Genomic DNA, 20,551 nt, shown 5'->3' on the forward strand with positions numbered 1-20,551 from the left:
TTGCAATTTGTTTGACCTTTTTTCATAAAATGACGTATAAGTGATCTGACTGTAAAGAATAAGAGTACATTGTACGGTGCATTCTGAATAATACTAATAATACTGAAACGTAGTCATTGATTCGTTGGGAAGAATATTATTAAAATGACAGTGTTCAGCAGCATAATGTCCACCGCGTGACCGCTGGCGAGCAGGATGACGTCACGGAGCTGTCACCGCGGTGACGGCGTGTGAGCATGCGCAGTAGGCCGTGTGTTGACAGCTGTGTTGTCAGGTTTCTATTGACTCGTTGTTCTCCTGAACTCCACTGTTGGAGGATAATGGCCGGGACCGCGCTCAAAAGACTCATGGCGGAGTATAAACGTGAGTCAATGTTACGTTATGTTATAAAGTTACCTTACCCTGGCAGCATCACAGTAGCTAACTCTGCTAGCATCACAGTGGCTAACTCTGCTAGCATCACAGTAGCCAGCCTGTGTCAGTGTTTATTAGAGTCTCCTCCACTATTAAACATGTCTGCTAACAGCTGAGCGTGGAAGTGGACCAGAGGCAACAGTATCGTGTTATAACACGTAACGTCTTCAGTCTACTGGAGGAGTCCTCTTCAGTGTTCCAGTTGTAATCTCAGCTTTGTGGGGGTCTCTCTCTCTCCCACACACACACACACACACACACACACACACACACACACACACACACACAAATCAGAAAACTACTTATTTTGACCATCTTGAAAAGGTATGATGGCGCACACAACATGAGAGCCTTCAAAAAAGTAAATGCAACCATTTTACCGTTACGAAGTAGACCAAAGTCACGTACAAACAATTATTCAATTGAAGTCTAACACAATACTTTATTGTATAGGCTACTATTGTTGTTTTTAAAATTGCCATTTCAATATTTTCCTCAAATGCATGCGCTGAATAGTGATCTGGTTGTGCGTGTGTGTGTCTGTTGGGTTATCGGGATTATATAGGATGTAGCAAGCAAGTGATAACCTGATAACCAGATAAGACAGTGAAATCCGTGAGCTGCTGATCATGTGAGAGAAGGTGATGCAGTCGCATTCAACGAAGACGGGGAAAGATGGTGCGATCTACGAGAAATACGCAGAGGAACGTTCCTTACGAGGCTTTTGTCGGGATAAAAAACAAGTGGTCAGCAAAATAAAGAAAATGTTGGAGTTTTTGCACTTGTAAATAGTTAATCCCGTTTGTAGCCTACACTGAGACGTGAACTCATTTTTGCATGCGAGACTCTTGAGTCATAGAAAAATTAAAACTTTCGTAGTATGCAAATTATTCCAAAGAGGTCTACTCTCCGTGCGTAGCCCCGCCTTCTCCCGTGAACCAACTGCCTTCACGTGCTATGGAAAAGATTATCCTTTCCATTTGTGAATTGGAAATTACGAGTGCGTTGTGTTCAAGTGCTTTTGTTGTAGTGAAATTAAACATGGCGGACCCACAGATCCTGACCTGTTACTGTTGTAAAGGTCAAAGGTTATCTCATCTTGGCAGCTTGTGTATCAACATATTCTACGAGCTCTCCAATGGACATTACGACGTGATGGGGTATTCATGTCGGCTTTTGGTATTTACCATAATTTCTATAGCACGTGAAGGCATCATTATTAGAAAGCCCGCACACACCTTTTACACAGGCAAGACGGTGAAATTGCCGGGCGTGCCAAGCCGCGACCGAACAGGATTGGCATATGGTGTAAAAAGGCCTATATATTAGAGTAAGGTGACCAGATTTCTGAGACAAAATCCGGAGATATTTTCGGTTCAGCGGTGTAAAAACCTCCAAACATTCACAAAGCAGTTTCTCTCACTCTATTTATCCAAAATGGCAAAGATGAATAATTATGTTTTAAATAGTAGTAGGACCTAGTAAATTCTAGCTGAGATCAAGAACATCCTTAAAACCAGCTGTAAAAAAAAAAACACTTCACCCAAACCAAGGCCTCCTCCTTACACCATATGATTTTCACAAGATTTGGGGAAGACTTTAAAATGGAAAATGCCACACTTCAAGTTGAATGACAACTTCAGGTTATATGGTTTTAGAAAATATATGGTTTTAAGGGGGTTGAATCAGTTTTCCCTAAATGTGGGTGGGAAGTAGCAAGCAGCTAACCTGCCATATATTGTTGTACAATATTAATATCTTATTGTGAATGGTCCCTAACTTGAAATATGTGAATTATTAAAAAATAATTCCAACATGCCAACATACCTTACACCTTATTTACCTAACCCAATGTATTATACATGGGCAGCACAGTAATGAGGTTGGGACATGTGTCATGCCATACACTGATTTATCTTTAGATACTGTCCATGTAAAAGTGGGTGTGACACACCAAAGAGTTTTTAGTGAAAAACAAATGGTTGCACTCTATTCAGAAACAGGAAGTTTTAATACAATGGTCTTTACAAAAACCAACAAGTCAACTTAATAACATATTCATTCTCTCTCACACACACACACACACACACACACACACACACACACACACACACACACACACACACACACACACACACACACACACACACACACACACACACATATACACACACACACACACACACACACATAACCCCCCCCCTCCCCCAAGCACACACAGAATTGCTACAGTTGGGACACAACATGCAAGTGAATCAAACAGCTGTCTTTCAGACAAACAGATCTGTGATCATACACACACATCGTAGATAATACACATATCAATTCAACGTTAAATAACATAACATACAGCATGATAAACAGTAACACTTACAAGAACACCTTTGGTTCGCCAATCGTATTCAATCAATGATATTCCTGCTGTGTTTACACCATAGCTGGCTGAATAGATGCACAAATGCCATGAAAGTACCGCATAGGTAGGCTACCTGTTGCCTCTCGCGAAGGGAAGAAGATGTTCTACCTCGCAGCTATGTGCATTCTAGAGGGGCATTCTACTCTGATCGGGGCTTATTCTGGCTGGCTTTAGCCTGTGGCTGTGCGAGCAGTAGGCTACGGTGCGCAACTAGGTGTCTTTTGGTCAACATTTTAGTTTTTTCATTTTTTCCTTTATTCCAATTTCGGATCTTTCAGTCACAGTGAAAGCCGGGGACATTTCCGGGGACAGCAGTAGCCGGGGACAGGTCACTGAAAACGGGGACGTCTGGTCACCCTATATTAGAGCCCCCACAGATGGATGATTTTACTGCTTTCATGGGAGCTCATGGAGCTCATCTCCCATTAGCTCCCACATAACTCGAACCCTGCTCTTCAGTCTACTGGATGAGTCCTCATCATGTGTTCTTTGTGTTCCTCAGAGCTGACCCTGAACCCCCCAGAAGGCATTGTGGCAGGTGAGAGGGCGGCTGTGTTCAGCCAGACTGTTTCCTATATTCAACAATGTTCAACAACTACAAATGGAATAAACTCAATCCACTGTGATTTTTTTTTATTGTGACCACAACTTGTAGAAAGGTACCAGTTTAACTAAAACCATTTATATGGCATCAAATTGTTTCATGTAAAGCTGTAAACCAATAATATGTCATCATGTTTCCTACATGACATCATGCTTCATATTTATCTGTAAACCAACGTTTTTGTGTCCAGGTCCGGCCAACGAAGAGAACTTCTTTGAGTGGGAAGCTCTGATCATGTAAGTTACTAACATCATGTAAGTTGCTAACTCGAGATGTGAGTTTCAGATCGGGCTTGGACCCGGTCCAGGACGCCGCCACTAGGCTGCTGACCGGGACCTCTCCACTGGCTTCCAGTGTGGTTCAAAATCCACCTCCAGGTTTTCCTGTTGTTCTTTAAAGGCCTGTCTTACATGAGGGACCTTGAAGCCCTTATCCAACCTCCAGACCCCTCAGGTTGTCTGTCTCATCCCAGTCCCGGTCTAGAGGGTGGCAGTAGCTCAGGAGGTAGAGCGGGTTGACTGGTAACCGGAAGGTTGCTAGTTTGATCCCTGGCTCCTCCTAGCTGTCCCACGACACCTAGAGTGTCGTGGTGTTCCTGAGCAAGACGCCTCACCCTGACTGCTCCTGATGAGCTGGCTGTCACCCTGCGTGGTTGACTCAGCAAAATCCCCTATATGTAAATGAGGTGACAGCGGCTTTGCTGTCACAGCCAGACACCCAGCTATCCCAGCTAGCTGCTGGGATAGCATTCATCCCTCTATCAGATCGGCCCCTTGACTTATTCCTTTTAAATCCAGGGTCAAAACAATATTTTGATGGTTGGATTTGTGCCTGTGATTTGTTTATCTGTGTACAGTGATGCTTATGTGTAGTTTTGATTCTCATTGTGATTTAACTCACCTGCTCTGAGCTGTACAGCACTTTGGTCAACCAATGTGTTTTTAAACATGCTTTAGAAATTAATTTGACTTGACTCACACATATAGCTATCAGTGGAGGCTTCTCCAGTGAGGAGAGGGAGGAAGATCCTCCTTAATATTGTTGAGAATAAAAAGTGTAGATTGCCCAGACTACTGTAATGAATTAATGCCCTTAAATATGACTACTTTAATGCCTTTGTATATGTAATGTTCGTTTCCCTAAAGGGATATTAGCACCCCCTATCTCCTATTGAATATTACTTCGGGGAGGACGTTCCTCCCTCAGCCTCCATTGATGCCATTCATTTCTCGGGCACTACTGGCGGCCGGTGGATAACATGGGGTTCAATGGGAGAGAGGAGGAAAGTCCTCCTCTGAGTGGGTGGGACTAGCTAAGGGATCTGAATCGCGTCAGCGTCTACCTATTTTTCGACACTCCTCCGTTGGGTTACCAAGCCGTCTGAAAGGGTGGCGAAAACGTGGAGCTACACACACCGTTATTCTGAATCACTTAAAAAATATCCTGTTTGGTATGACCCGGTCACTGATATCTCTGCAACAAAATCAGCGAGGAGGATTGACTTGATCTATAAAGTCCCTCAATCTTAATTGGCTTAACACCATGGAGAGGGGTCTGGTTGCAGACTCATGGGGGATTCTGGGAGCTCCACTGTAGAACGAAAATACGTCACCTCCACTATCTACACTGCGCCTCCAGCCACTCTGCTGCCCCCTATTGCCCTATTGGACTAGTACAACACTCCAATCGACCACATCTCTTGAGAGGCTTGTAAATTATACAGATGTAAGTTTGTCATGCTTTGATGATAAAGGAGTTAAGTGCAATTATACATTACAGAGTAACCATCTTTCATTTGACTTGTCGTGAATAATTTGTTCACTGGAATGTGATAAAACACGTAAAACGTCCAATTAGGGAACATTGCACTACCCTGATGTTCCTGCATTAGTTACCATCTATTTCAAATACATATAGCGGTCTTGTTATTGTTTCACGTTGTTTACAACTTACTTCCTTGTTCAAGTGAAGGTGACGTATATCCGTTCTACAGTGGAGCTCCACTCCCCCCATGAGTCTGCAACCAGACACTCTTGACACTATGACCAACATTCTGAAACATCCATTAACATCCACATTTGCCTCAAACAATGTTAGGCTTACAGCCCATGTCAAATTATGTTCTTGTTCTTTTAATTGTTTGTTACTCTGACCATTCTGTTTAATATTGTGGAAAGGATGTTAGTGAATGATTCAGAGCATGATGCATTTTAAATGGCATCACTTTTGGTCTTGTGTCTTCATTTTTCTTAAAACAATTGTAGCTGAAAATAAACATAGCCAAATTACAACCAATAGCTTCAGTCATTGAGGGCAAAAATAGGCCCAATGATAGGCCCAGTTTTTTTAATTGAGTTTTACAAATCAAGAGTAGGCCTGATTTGACATAGGCACAATAGGCTTTGCATCCTTTTGCCCTTGTAGTCCAAGACATGCTGCCCACCAGCTTTCAAAGTACAATGCTGCCACTGGTGGATTTGTATCAATGTTATTCACATAATTATCCCTCCCGGCTATTTTTGTAGTTCACCAAAACACCCTGAAACAACTTGATTCTCACATACTTATGCCACCATACGCCACTAACAGTGCAAGCAGGCCAATGGCAAACAAGCGCGTAGTCCTTCCTCTCTCACTTGAAAAACCACCAGCTGCCACTGATAGCTATGAAGCTCTAACTGTAACTCTGAAGTATTGAAGTTAGCATCCATTAATGTTGGTTAAATTCTCTATCCATTGAGTCTGGTCAATCAATACAGACAGCAGAAAACAGGTCAGATATTGTCAGCATATTTAAAGATCCCATGGCATGCTACTTTATGGATGCTTTTATATAGGTCTTAGTGGGCCCCTAATACAGTACTTGAAGACAGTACAGAACAGAACAGTACAGAACAGCCACTACGAGCCAGTCCCACAATGAGCTCTCCACAAACGTGCTGTTTTTTAGAAGCGGGTCAAGGTGGAGGGTGGGGGTGTGGCCCTGAGCAGCTTGCGGCAACTGTACCATGCGCTAGTGTTTACAGTGGAACACTGAACACTCCGGGTGCTCCGGCAGGAGTCCTGGAGCTTTATACAGTGGTAGGCATTGACTAAAAAGAGGAATAAAAAATCATCTTTTGGAAATTGATCTTAATGCCTTAATTAAACAAATGAGGAAAAATCCAACCTTTAAAGGGATAGTTCAGGATTTTGGACATTGGGTCTCATTTCCAAGTGAGCCAGTGTGTTATTTATCATTGGAGACCGTTTTCAACACTTTTCATTTAGTCCTTCTAGTTGCAGAAATCGCTGGTGCTAGGCTAGCGCAAGTCGAGGGAACTGCTAGCCTGCCAATAAAAACAGTTTTACCCACTCCAAAGTACACCCGATGCAAACCTATTATAATGCCAGACTATCGATAGAATCAGGAAATAGTCTTGATCAGATTCAGATTTCCCGGGAATCGCGTCTCCCGTGATTAAAACCTAATGACGACCCGCCCATGGTGGAGAGGTTATTTTCTACGACCCGCCCACATTGAAGAGGTACTTTTTTAGATGGAAACGCGCCTGGAACCGAGTCGAGGCGCGTTGAGTCGAGTCGAGCTGATACTGTCGGTGGAAAAGCGGAATAAGTGTGTTTTGCCGAAGATTCGACTATGAGATTGGCAGTCGAATCAGGCTCCTTCGATCGAATCACCGAATAGTCGAATATTCGGGGTCACCCCTAGGATGTAGATGTACTGATTGTCTCATTGGCGGGCCAAATTCTCTGGGCGGGCAAAGCAGAGAAAGGGGAGGTAACATGGCCTGGTCTGTGTCTCCCTCCCTTCCTGTCTGTCTCTCTGTCCATTTGTGTCTGTCTCCCTCCCTCTCTGTCTCCCTGTCTGTGTGTATGTCTGTCTGTCTGTGGGTCTGTCTGTTTGTGGGTCTGTATGTGTGTGTGCCTCCCTCCCTGTCTGTCTCCCTCCCTGTCTAACTATCTGTCTGTCTGTCTCCAGGGGTCCTGAGGACACGTGTTTTGAAGGAGGAGTGTTTCCTGCTGTCCTCAGTTTCCCGTCTGACTACCCCCTCAGCCCCCCCAAGATGAGGTTCATCTGTGACATGTTCCACCCCAACAGTAAGTACTGGTACCCACTACAAGGACTGGTAGACCATACAGAGTACTGGTACCCACTACAAGGACTGGTAGACCATACAGAGTACTGGTACCCACTACAAGGACTGGTAGACCATACAGAGTACTGGTACCCACTACAAGGACTGGTAGACCATACAGAGTACTGGTACCCACTACAAGGACTGGTAGACCATACAGAGTACTGGTACCCACTACAAGGACTGGTAGACCATACAGAGTACTGGTACCCACTACAAGGACTGGTAGACCATACAGAGTACTGATACCCACTACAAGGACTGGTAGAAGATGATACAGAGTACTGGTACCCACTACAAGGACTGGTAGACCATACAGAGTACTGGTACCCACTACAAGGACTGGTAGACGATACAGAGTACTGGTACCCACTACAAGGACTGGTAGAAGACGATACAGAGTACTGGTACCCATTACAAGGACTGGTAGACGATACAGAGTTCTGGTACCCACTACAAGGACTGGTAGACGATACAGAGTACTGGTACCCCCTCAGAAGAACTGGTAGACCATACTTGAGTTTGCTTTAGGTGTGAACGTGATCCGACTATCCGACTAAACCAAAACCAATCCATTGTTGGATGAATGTAGACTAGTTATATTCAGAAACAATAATAATCAGCCAGGTATTTGGGATCTTTTCCAAGATAAAGATAAATCTGGTCTGACATAGATTAGCATTCGGGGCTAATCTAAATCAGGTCAGACTACTATTTGAAGCAGTTGATTGTGGTCACACCAAAACTGACATTTTCAACGATTCAGTGAATGCTGGAACTGAAAGGAACCCTAGTACAAGTCTGGGGACCCTGGGTGTGTGTCCATGGGCAGTAGTGTTAATGAGCTCCTCAGGCTCATTGGAGGATGTCTCTGTTTGTGGATTTGTGTCCAACTTGTCCCACTGGCGCTCTGTAAAATAATCATAATCATAAAAATCATAATCTAAGAAATCTGTTCCAGCTCATGTATAATATGTAAGGCCCTGAGAGGTGTGATGTATGAATCCAACAATATTATAAAAGGCTAGATGTCTTGTCATTGTTGTGTGCAATTTGTATTGTGTGAAGGTTTTTCACCAGTTGGGTTTCTGTATGAGCTGCTGTACGAGAGCACCACAGAGAATATACCTTTCACTTGAAGCCCAAACAGACCACTGCACATCACCTGGTTGATATGGTTGACTTGTGCTCCTTCACTCCACCCACACACCACCCTCACTCCTTCACTCCACCCACACACCACCCTCACTCCTTCACTCCACCCTCCCTCCTTAACTCCACCCTCACTCCTTCACTCCAACCTCACTCCTTCACTCCACCCTCCCTCCTTAACTCCTCCCTCACTCCTTAACCCCTCCCTCACTCCACCCTCCCTCCTTAACTCCTCCCTCACTCCACCCTCACTCCTTCACTCCACCCTCACTCCTTCACTCCTCCCTCACTCCTTAACTCCACCATCACTCCCTCACCCCACCCTCACTCCTTCACTCCACCCTCACTCCTTCACTCCACCCTCACTCCTTCACTCCACCCTTCACTCCACCCTCACTCCTTCACTCCTCCCTCACTCCACCCTCACTCCTTCACTCCAGCCTCACTTCTTCACTCCTTCACTCCACCCTCACTCCTTCACTCCACCCTCACTCCTTACTTAACTCCACCCTCACTCCTTCACTCCTTCAATCCACCCTCACTCCTTCACTCCACCTTCACTCCTTAAGTCCACCCTCACTCCTTCACTCGAGACTTGAGTTTTTCGAGAAATGAGTATAGCGAGTAGAGTATAAGAGTATAGTAAAAATTGTGGATTGTGGTAAACGCAACGTGAATTATTTTCAAATAAATAATAAAGTTGAATAATTGTCCAAATAAGAGAGAAAAAAAAGTCTGAGATCCAGTCTCCCTGCATGTCTTTGAAGATCAGCAGGTGTTCTGGAGGAGGTCATGAGATGTTCTTCTAGAGTCAGCAGGTGTTCTGGAGAAGGTCATGAGATTTTCTTCTAGAGTCAGCAGGTGTTCTGGAGGTCATGAGATGTTCTTCTAGGTGGATTTGTTGAGGGGGGGGGTTAGGCGCGATTACAGGCTGGTGGGGCGGGGGGGGGGGGGGGTGTCTCGTGTCTCGTGTGTCTCGTTTTTCGCCCGTGCCTAAAACCGCTGCTGCTTATAATGCTTACGTTATAACCGCGGGTGGAATTGTTGACAGGGGGGGGAGTTGGGTTACGGGCGGTTGAGTTGTTCAATCTGTGGCGCAATCTGTAGGCCACACATTGGCCTATGTGTGGGAAACACTGGTCATGGCATGTCTTTGCACGGGGAAGCCACAGTTGACAGAGAATAGGGATAGTAGAATGAAAAGTATTCCATACTCTTTATATCCATCATCCATGATTTCAAAGCTCAGTCACTCCAACAAAACAGATCACAAACACGTATAGAAAAATATAAACTATGAACAGTCCACCAAGAACGAGTAGAACACACTGATCAAGTACAAGTACACTAGTAAAACTAGTGCCACATACCTGCTACCCATAGATAACACCTCTAGTTACAGCTCTAGTTGTACGCACTTCTGTTAGTGTTGTTGTTTTCAGGTTACTCGTGTGTCTAGGTACGTGGGATGACATCATTGGTTGTAAAGGGTTAGCCTGCAGTTAGCCTAGCGTGGTGATTAGCCCTGTGGAGACTGTCATTAAGCAGGTTCCCTGTGCTATGCTAACCATAGGGCCAGTCTGAGCGTGCTCCCGATTAGAGGTCAGCACCACCGTCATCATCATTACCGGGCCTCCTTCATGTGCACACACAGCTCACATGGACCACGGCTCTCCAACCTCCTGAAAAATGAGCTCCAGGGGGTATATCCTGCTGACATCAGATTGTGACGATGTGGTGGTGATGAGGATGGTGATACCGGTGATGATGATTTCATTATATTGATACGGATGATAAGGATGGGGATAAAAGGGATAATGGTGATAATGATGTGATGGTTCGGTTCCAGATGATAACCATAATAGGGATAATGGTGATAATCTGTTATCCAGTCCACACAGACGCAAGGATGTGTACTGGTAGTGATAATGTGTGATTAAGTCTATTGGATGGTAGGCTGTGTATCTCTGGTAGTGATAATGTGTGATTGAGTCTATTGGATGGCAGGCTGTGTATCTCTGGTAGTGATAATACAGTGTTTGGTCATGAAGTGTGATGTTCTTAACCTTATATTTAAAGCTCAATGTGTATGATGTGCTCCCACTAGTATAAGCAGCGAGGCTGCTCACTATTCTATGGAGAACCTCTTGGCCGTTGCCTTTGTCCATATCCTGACTGACATGATGCTGACTCGGCATCCACTGGCTCTCGCTACTGACCAGCCACCACTCAGGGGCTAGGATCCATCTCATATAGTAACTAGTTACCTACAATAACCAGCTCTAGTAGTGATGATCATGGGTATGTTCCAGTTTATCACAGGGTGTGTATCTCTAGTAGTGATGATCATGGGTATGTTCCAGTTTATCACAGGGTGTGTATCTCTAGTAGTGATGATCATGGGTATGTTCCAGTTTATCCAGACGGCCGGGTGTGTATCTCCATCCTCCACGCCCCGGGTGACGACCCCATGGGCTACGAGAGCAGTGCTGAGAGATGGAGCCCAGTGCAGAGTGTGGAGAAGATTCTGCTGTCTGTGGTCAGCATGCTGGCAGGTACCTACCTATGTGTCTGTCTGTCTGTCTGACTGTCTGTCTGTCTGTGGTCAGCATGCTGGCACGTACCTACCTATGTGTCTGTCTGTCTGTCTGTCTGTCTGTCTGTCTGTGTTAATCATGCTGGCAGGTACCTACCTATGTGTCTGTCTGTCTGTCTGTCTGTCTGTGTTAATCATGCTGGCAGGTACCTACCTATGTGTCTGTCTGTCTGTCTGTGGCCAGCATGCCAGCAGGGCCCTCTCCTGACTGTGACCACTTCCTGTGTGCAGAGCCCAACGATGAGAGCGGGGCCAATGTGGACGCGTCTAAGATGTGGAGAGAAGACCGGCTGCAGTTCAACCAGCTGGCCCAGCAGGTGGTCCGCAGGTCCCTGGGCCTCTAGACACCCTGTGTGTGTGTGTGTGTGTGTGTGTGTGTGTGTGTGTGTGTGTGTGTGTGTGTGTGTGTGTGTGTGTGTGTGTGTGTGTGTGTGTGTGTGTGTGTGTGTGTGTGTGTGTGTGTGTGTGTGTGTGTGTGTGTTGAATCATAGATGTCTAGAATCCTGCGTCGCTCAAGAGATATCACTCAACCTGCTCAATCGTCATGACAACCAGGAGAGACAACGCCACCCGACATGATGGAGAACAGACTGAAGACTCTCTCTCTCTCTCTCTCTCTCTCTCTCTCTCTCTCTCTCTCTCTCTCTCTCTCTCTCTCTCTCTCTCTCTCTCTCTCTCTCTCTCTCTCTCTCTCTCTCTCTCTCTCTCTCTCTCTCTCTCTCTCTCTCTCTCTCTCTCTCTGCTTCAGAGACTCAGTATTAGAGGAGCAAGCCACATCCCTTCCCATTTTGCACCAATGAGGACAGAGATACAGCTTTCAATTCATGAGCCTATCGTGGCCCCCAGTGTGATGAACTCTGGTCGCCTCTTCATTCAAATAATAAACTAAATGAGTACTACACATACATCTGACCTCTTTTAGTGTGCACGCCTTTCTTTGTGTAAGAAACTACTGGTATGTGTGTTTTTGTTAACCTTGTGGATAAACACCAGCTTTCTCCCTGCTCCAGGCTTCTCCAGGTGCTGCTGTAGCAAGCTATCTGCTCAGTGCTTATGTAGCATGCTAACCAATCTGTCCCTGCTAGCTGCTGATATAGCATGCTACCCACTGATTACAAGGTGGTGTTTGCACTCAGCCATTGGCCCGAGGCTCAACACTTATGGAGCTACCAACCTGTCCGGACCGGCCCAACACACTTATTTAACCGGCTAGGAAGTGTTGCTACGATACACACTTCAGGAGAAGACTCTAGGATACATGGAGGGGAATATATACTAGTGGAGAGAAGACCTGCAGTCCAACCAGCTGGCCCAGCAGGTGGAAGAGGTATTCTGTACAGAGGTATAGGTATTCTGTACAGTAAAAGGAATATTAATTAATTATTATATTAATTATATTTAGGTAGTTATGTTATTTCTATGTGTCTGTGCGTGTGCATGAGTTGGACAGCATGTGTGACTTGGTTGGGGGCCCTGTTGAGATCAGTGTTTACAGTCCTGATGTCCGGGGAAAGAAACTCTGTCTCCTTCTCTCTGTTTGTGCTGCATGACAGCGGAGGCGTTTGCCTGATTGCAGAACTTCAAACAGTCCGTTATTGGGGTGATGGGAATCCTTCATGATCTACAGGCTCTGGTTCTGCACCTCCAGGTGTATAAGTCCTGCAGGGGGGAGTAGTTCCTGTAGTGCGTTCAGCCAGCCTCTGCAGAGCCCTCCTCTCCTGGCAGTGCTATTGCCTGGTAGGATGCGCTCCACAGCTCCAGAGTAGAAGGATCTGAGAACACCCAGGGAGACTGTCAATATGTGACAACCATGTCAGGTCCTCTGTGATGGGGACTCCTAGGTATTAATCCACAGTGGTGTGTACATAGTATAATAACTAGCAGTGCTGTAGGTGTGAGTGTGTTAGATGACAGCAGTAGTATTAGTACTAGCAGTAGTATAGGTTAGTGCAGTAGTATTAGTACTAGCAATACTATATGTTATTGCAGTAGTATTAGTACTAGCAGTACTATAGTTTAATGCAGTAGTATTAGTACTAGCAGTACTATAGTTTAATGCATATCTCCACCTGTCCTCTCCTCTCCTCCCAAACTCCACCTCCTCCCCCTCAACCCGTCCATCTCTTATCTAACTCTCCACCCAACCCCATCAGCTGTCTGCCTCCACCCAACCCCATCAGCTGTCTGCCTCCACCCAACCCCATCAGCTGTCTGACTCCACCCAACCCCATCAGCTGTCTGCCTCCACCCAACCCCATCAGCTGTCTGCCTCCACCCAACCCCATCAGCTGTCTGACTCCACCCGTCCACTCCAGCCGTTAACCTCAGATTCTTGGGCGGGGCTAGATGAAGGATAAGAAATTAATTCTTAGCCTGCATCTGTACAACCACTGTGTGTGTGGGTGTGGGGGGGGTGGTGTGGTGTGTGTGGGGTAGGGTTGTGTGTGTGTGTGTGTGTGTGGAGGGGGGGGGGGGGGGGTGGTGTGGTGTGTGTGTGTGGTGTGTGTGAGGTAGGGTTGTGTGTGTGGAGGGGGGGGGGGGGGTGGTGTGGTGTGTGTGAGGTAGGGTTGTGTGTGTGTGTGTGTGGGGGGGGGGGGGGGGTAGGGTTGTTTGTGGGTCTTTCTTGGGAAAATGAATAACTCCAGCCAGGTTAAATATTTACACACAGATGCACACACGTACATGCCACAACATGCACGTGCACACACACACACACACACACACACACACACACACACACACACACACACACACAGCCTGTTATTTGGCAGAGCTAGGTATTAGAGGAACTAATCATTTCAAGATCTATCACCATTAGTTCAAGGTTGTAGCTGTAGTAACACACACACACACACACACACACACACACACACACACACACTAGTAACACATCAAACAGCCTTCAAAGCCCTGATGTTGTTCTGATGGTTTGATCTCTTCCATTAAGAGCTCTTATTTGAGTTAGTAGCAGCATCACACATGTTCACTGTATGATGCTAACATTGGAACACATATGACAGCTGATCTGTCATCTGTGTTCGTATGTTGCTAGAAGAAGATATATGCAACATATTTTAGCATGTTTTAAGTATAGAGGCAGATATATAGGAGTTTGTATATTGCTAGTATATAAGCTGGTGTTTAGCAGATAGCAGTATATTAGCTGACAGAAATGCTAGCATGTTGCTAGTATGTTAAGAGAGTTTTATCAGGTTGGTATTAGCTGGTATACTGTACATCTGTTAGCATGTTGCTGGTATATGAGCTTTATAGTAGGTGTATTAGAAGATGGCAAGCTAAGCAGTAGTCTAGTAGCTTTTTCATTGAAGTGGTGGGGCCTTGATCCGGGCATGATGGTTCCTGTTGACTCAACAGAGAGAAGAGAGAGAACAGAGAGAGAGAGAGGAGCAGAGAGGAGCAGAGAGAGAGAGAGAGAAGAGAGAGAGAGCAGAGAGAACAGAGAAGAGAGAACAGAAGAGAGAGGAGCAGAGAGAAGAGAGAGAACAGAGAAGAGAGAGCAGAGAGAAGAGAGGAGCAGAGAAGAGAACAGAGAGAAGAGAGAGAACAGAGAAGAGAGAGGAGCCGAGAGAAGAAAGAAAAGAGATAAGAGGAGCAGAGAGGTTCAGGGGACGTTTGGTCCTTTGAGTCTGTGGTGGACTTTGTTAGTAACTTCCTTTTGATCCTGACCACAGATAGTCGGAGGTTCGCCAACCGTCAGGGTGAACATTACACTGGGAGCTGCTCAGTGCAACCACATTCTGCTACTGGTTACACTGGGAGGTGCCCAGTACAAGCAGGTCTTCCTCTGTACCCTGCAGAGGTCGGTGGCTCATGAGGTGGAGCTCCTCCTAGCTCAGCTTCACGGTGTCCCTGACCCTTTAACCTTTAACCTTCGTCCCAACGGCCCGGTGGCCTCACTGTGCCACCGCCGCTGGTGGATGAGTGAGTCTCTGAAGGGCTGAATGTTGGGCCATCACCATACAGCGCGTTGAGTGGGAAATGGAGACAGCTTTATCCACGGTAGACCGATGAAGGCTTTCCTCAGAGAAGCGTGTGTGTTCGCTTTTCTTCACACCGGATTCGGCCAGAGCGTGAGAACCTAAGGTCACGCCCATTTATGGAGCTAGCCTGCTGCTCAGCCGAGGCCAGACTGAACACACACTGGTCTCAGGGGGCTAACTGGGAGCGGCCCAGTGCTGCCACAGTCTTCTACTCAGCTGCTGCCCAATATAACCAGTCTTCTACTGGTTCTACTGGGAGCTGCCCAGTGCAGCCACAGTCTTATTCTGGTAAACATTAGGAACTGCCCAGTATAACCAGTCTTCTACTGGTTCTAGAGAGGGTGTGTGTTGTCTTGTTATTCTCTGAGGTAGACAAGTGACCGGAGGAGAGAGAATAGAGAGATGAGGGGAGGAGAGAGAGGAGGGGAGGAGAGAGGGGAGCAGGGGGAGAGAGAGGAGGGGAGGAGAGCTGACAGGTTGGACGACTCCGCCCATGGCTGGGGAATTCCTCTGGCACACACCTGACAGAGAGACTAAGATCAATTAGATTCAAAGTGCCACTGTAGCCTTCTCCCTCTCTCTCTCTCTCTCTCTCTCTCCCTCTCCCCCCCTCTCTCTCTCTCCCTCTCCCCCCCCTCTCTCTCTTTCTCTCTCTCCCTCTCTCTCTCTATCTCTGTTATTCTGAATCTATATAATCGTCTCTCTATCTTCCTTACCTGTCTGCTGCTACAAGCCCCTCCTGCTGTCGGCCATTGTTATTTAAATACGACCACAGCCTGTCACTGTCACACACAGGAGCCAGAACTATACATACACACACAGCATACAGTCTGTCAGACAGGGAGACAGACAGAGACGGAGACAGCCAGAGAGGACACTAATCCCATCATGAAGTGGATCTGAGAGAGAGAGAGAGAGAGAGAGAGAGAGAGAGAGAGAGAGAGAGAGAGAGAGAGAGAGAGAGAGAGAGAGAGAGAGAGAGAGAGAGAGAGAGAGAGAGAGAGAGAGAGAGAGAGAGAGAGAGAGAGAGAGAGAGAGTTTGGGGTTGCTCAGGTTAGAGACCTGATCCAGGAGGGTCTGAACCCAGTCTGAGGGGATTGACCCAGCAGATCCAGGGACATCATTCTGCCCTCGAAACCAGGACCAGACCTTCACATTTCCAGTCCCTCACGACCAGGATTAGACCTTCAAGAGAAGGACTGGACCTTCAGACCTCCAGGACTAGACCTGCATACCTTCAAGACCAGGACTAGACCTTCATAACCAATCTTTTTGACTAGGACCAGACCTTAAGGACTGGACCTCAACCAGATCTCTAGAGCTCATCCAGACATCAGGACCTAGTCTGGCCCAATGCGTTGCTTTGACTGGGTTGACTCCTTGACTCGTCTGCCGTGTGATTAGTGGTTGCAGCCATTTGTCTGTCAAACAGCCCATTAACCAGGACTTATGATTGGAGCACAGCCAAAGTGAGTGTCACAAGAGAGACTTGAAATTGAGACTATCCAGGACCAGACCTCCAGGGGTCGACCTGTGGGACCCCAAGAGAAGCAGGGCCTGATGGGAGCTCTGATGGGAAGTGGGCTGTAGTTTTGCTCTGGGTCTAGGACCCCCAGGACCTCTTGATGTTGACCCCCAAGCTGCTGCTCCTGCTGGGGGCTCTCACCTATTCTCCTCCTCTGGCCCACACCTGGACACCCTGCACAGGTAACACACACCTGGACACCCTGCACAGGTAACACACACCTGTACACCCCGCACAGGTAACACACACCTGGACACCCTGCACAGGTAACACACACCTGGACACCCTGCACAGGTAACACACCTGGATTCCCTGCACATCTGTGTGTGTGTGTGTGTGTGTGTGTTTGTGTTTGTGGAGTGCTCAGATGTTTACCGTGAATGTGATTCTATTTGAATGCTGGATAAGGAGCAGGTGGGGGTTGGGACATCTTGCTCTAGGATGGCTACTGGAAGATTGTGGACATTGATGATTGATCCCAGAATGAATACGCTTGGACAGAAACACCCTATCCACCAGAGGTTATAGCATGGTGGTAGTTTGGTGGTGGTGGTGGAAGTCGGATAGAAGATTGGTGGTCATTTGGGAATTGTTTGGTTGCAGTGTAGTGGTAGTTGAATGATTTATGATTTTATTTGGATCCCCATTAGCTGATGCAGAAGACATCAGCTACTCTTCCTGGGGTCCACACACAACATATAACAAGACAAGAATTCAACATACAAAAAAAGACAGGAAAAGATTGGATAACTAAACCATCAGTATGCAAAACAAACAACAACAAACAAAACAAAAAAACTAACAAAAACAAAAAAAAAGACAAAAAGGAAAAAGAATAGATGAGTAAATAAAAGTGAAATTAGTGAAAGTAATACATACTAGGATTCAGTGCAAACAGCCATGAGGTGTTGCTTCACTTGTTTTTTGAAGCTAGCTTTGCTCTGTATTTTTTAAATATGATCTGGAAGGGAGTTCCATTCAACCATAGCTCTACATAGTACTGTGCGTTATTTTGAGTTTGTTTTGATTGTTGGAATTGTCTAGTTACCACTGGTGGCATGTCTGGTGGGATGGAATGGAAGTAGTCTGGAAGTTGTTTACTGGTAGTTTGTGAGTCATTTGATGGTAGTTTGTCTGTAATGTGGTAGGACTGTTATGGTAGTTTGTTGGTAGTTTGACAGTAATGTTGTGGTAGTGTGGTGGTAGTTTGGTAAGCAGTAATTTGGTGTTTATTTGGTAGCAGTTTATGGAAATATTATGATAGTTTGGTGTCTGGTGATGGTTTTACTGCTCCTCTTTTATCTGTTAGAAGGCTTGCTGGTTTCTTGTTTCTTCTCTTTGAAATGTGATCTGACCACACACACACACACACACACACACACACACACACACACACACACACACACACACACACACACACACACACACACACACACACACACACACACACACACACACTCACACACTCACCTGTTCACACAAGTTAACAATTGCTTTCTTTTACATGGAAAATGCTTCTATTGTTCTACACCCTGAACGAGACATGGACACTAGAGACAGACACACAGACGGAGAGGCAGGCAGACAGGCAGGCAGAAAGGAGGACTGATAGAGGCAGACAGACTGACCTCTGGTTTCTCCCTCAGATCTCCTCCCTCTAGACCTTCTGTCTAGAGTCCTTCAGACTGGAGCCCTTCCCCGTGGCGGGGTGAGGACCTCCCCCAGCAAGGTGAGGTGGAGGGTGGATGTCTTCCTCATGGGTCCGTTCAGTGTAATGTCCCTAACCCCTGACCGCCCTGTCCTCCAGGTGCGCCTGGTGCAGTCCCGGGGCTCCAGGGGCGTCCAGCTGGCTGCGGCCCCCCCCACATCGCTCAGCTTTCCTGCCTCCCACATTTTCACCAACTGTGAAACGTTCCCCGGGGAATACTCCATCGTGGTCACCCTGAAGATCAGACATTTAGCGGAGAGGGTGAGGAGGGAGAGGGTGAGGAGGGAGAGAGGGTGAGGAGAGAGAGAGGGTGAGGAGAGAGAGGGTGAGGATTGAGGAGAGAGAGGGTCAGGAGGGAGAGAGGGTGAGGAGAGAGAGAGGGTGAGGAGGGAGAGAGAGTGAGGAGGGAGAGAGAGTGAGGAGGGGGGAGAGGGTGAGGAGAGAGAGAGGGTGAGGAGGGAGAGGGTGAGGAGGGAGAGGGTGAGGAGGGAGAGAGGGTGAGGAGGGGGGAGAGGGTGAGGAGAGAGAGAGGGTGAGGAGGGAGAGGGTGAGGAGGGAGAGGGTGAGGAGGGAGAGAGGGTGAGGAGGGGGGAGAGAGAAAATAGAGATTTGTCTCTAGATATCTCTTCTCAAAGTTAAACTTCTGTCTCCTTGTCTGTCCGTCTTTCTGTCTCTGTCTCTCTGTCTGTGTGTCTCTCTGTCTGTGGCTCTGTGTGTCTGTCCCTCAGAGGAGCGAGTACATCTTCTCTCTAGTGCAGGAGGAAGGTGATAGGCTGTTGCTGGGGTTACTGGTCTCAGAGCAACGGGTGAACTTCCTGGTTGGTGCAGGTGGGAGGAGACTGAGCTTCAGAGGCATCCGATTGGCTGACGGCCACTGGCACACACTGGTCCTGGCCGTGTCCGGACACTACGCTACACTCACCGTGGACTGTGGCCTGCCTCTGGACCGGTGAGTGGTCTGGCCTGGTCTGGTTGTCTCTGGTCTGGTCTAGTCTAGTCTAGTCTGGCCTTGTCTAGTCTAGTCTAGTCTGGTCTGGTCTGGTCTAGTCTAGTCTAGTCTGGCCTCTGTTATGTTAAAGTAGATGCTATGTTATAGTAGATGGCTGGTCTACTAGATGTTATGTTATAGTAGATGGCTATTCTAGCAGATATTATGTTATAGTAGATGTTATGTTGTAGTAGATGTCTGGTCTAGTAGATGTGAATAGTGGGGAATAGGCTGTTCCCCACTATTCACGGAGCCTGAGGTGAATAATTGTTTTAGTATACTACACGTGAACACTCCAAAAGTGTGACGTTATTAGCGTGACGAGACAGCCGTCACGCTCGCTCCCCATTAGTCAGACTCAATAACAAATGAGCTACAATACAACTTCAATAATAAGCTAATTTTACCTTGAAAAACGCGAAGACCATATTGTGTTGCTCTTTTTGTGTTTTTAGATAGCATTTTGTTGAATTTCTTGTATTTTTCCTCTGAAACACTTCCAAAGCGGGACATTTTGCGATGAAAACAATATCCCGAGTTTGAGATCTCAATCATGGGATATTGCCCAATATCCCGAGATAGCGAACCAATCAAATTGCGCCATCTTATATACATACTATATACTATTACATACTAATAGATGTTATGTTATAATAGATGTTTGGTGTACTAGATGTTATGTTATAGTAGATGTTAGGTATGAGTTGATGTTTGGTATAGTAGATGTTATGTTATAGTAGATGGCTGGTCTAGTAGATGTTATGTTATAGTAGATGTTATGTTATAGAAGATGGCTGGTCTAGTAGTTGATTCGCTTCTGTACATTCACTTTGTATGTAAAATGGATGCTCCAAACACGTTTGGTGTGGGCTTAACATAAAACGGCCCGCTCAGCTTGGAGGGAGGGAAAACCTTATTGTTGAACAATTTGTGAAAATTAAAATGGCAGGGAAAAAATGCACAGCAAAACGAAAATATGAAGATGCAACACAGGACGTTCTTAACAGA

At 46.4% G+C, this 20,551-nt stretch overlaps 2 protein-coding genes across 2 annotated transcripts in view; both read left to right on the forward strand.

Annotated features, from left to right (window-relative positions):
• The first annotated feature begins 237 nt into the window (after window positions 1-237).
• Window positions 238-11,741, forward strand: ube2g2 (ubiquitin-conjugating enzyme E2G 2). Its single transcript, XM_084478829.1, has 6 exons — window positions 238-363; window positions 3,333-3,368; window positions 3,625-3,670; window positions 7,417-7,535; window positions 11,140-11,280; window positions 11,553-11,741. The coding sequence occupies exons 1-6, from the start codon at window positions 321-323 to the stop codon at window positions 11,663-11,665; spliced, it is 498 nt and encodes a 165-aa protein (XP_084334955.1). The 5' UTR covers window positions 238-320; the 3' UTR covers window positions 11,666-11,741.
• Window positions 11,742-16,947: 5,206 nt separating this feature from the next.
• The window catches only part of tspeara (thrombospondin-type laminin G domain and EAR repeats a), a gene marked incomplete at its 5' end in the record, with an annotated part of 69,015 nt that continues 65,411 nt past the window's right edge, over window positions 16,948-20,551 (forward strand). The window contains 4 exons of the mRNA XM_084478222.1: window positions 16,948-17,029; window positions 18,509-18,576; window positions 18,655-18,831; window positions 19,275-19,504. Of these exons, the coding sequence (XP_084334348.1) occupies window positions 16,948-17,029; window positions 18,509-18,576; window positions 18,655-18,831; window positions 19,275-19,504 (557 nt within the window). The remainder of the gene's footprint in view (window positions 17,030-18,508; window positions 18,577-18,654; window positions 18,832-19,274; window positions 19,505-20,551) is intronic.

Source organism: Micromesistius poutassou (genome assembly GCF_964030765.1).
Source record: "Micromesistius poutassou genome assembly, chromosome: 14".
NCBI classification, from domain to species: domain Eukaryota; kingdom Metazoa; phylum Chordata; class Actinopteri; order Gadiformes; family Gadidae; genus Micromesistius; species Micromesistius poutassou.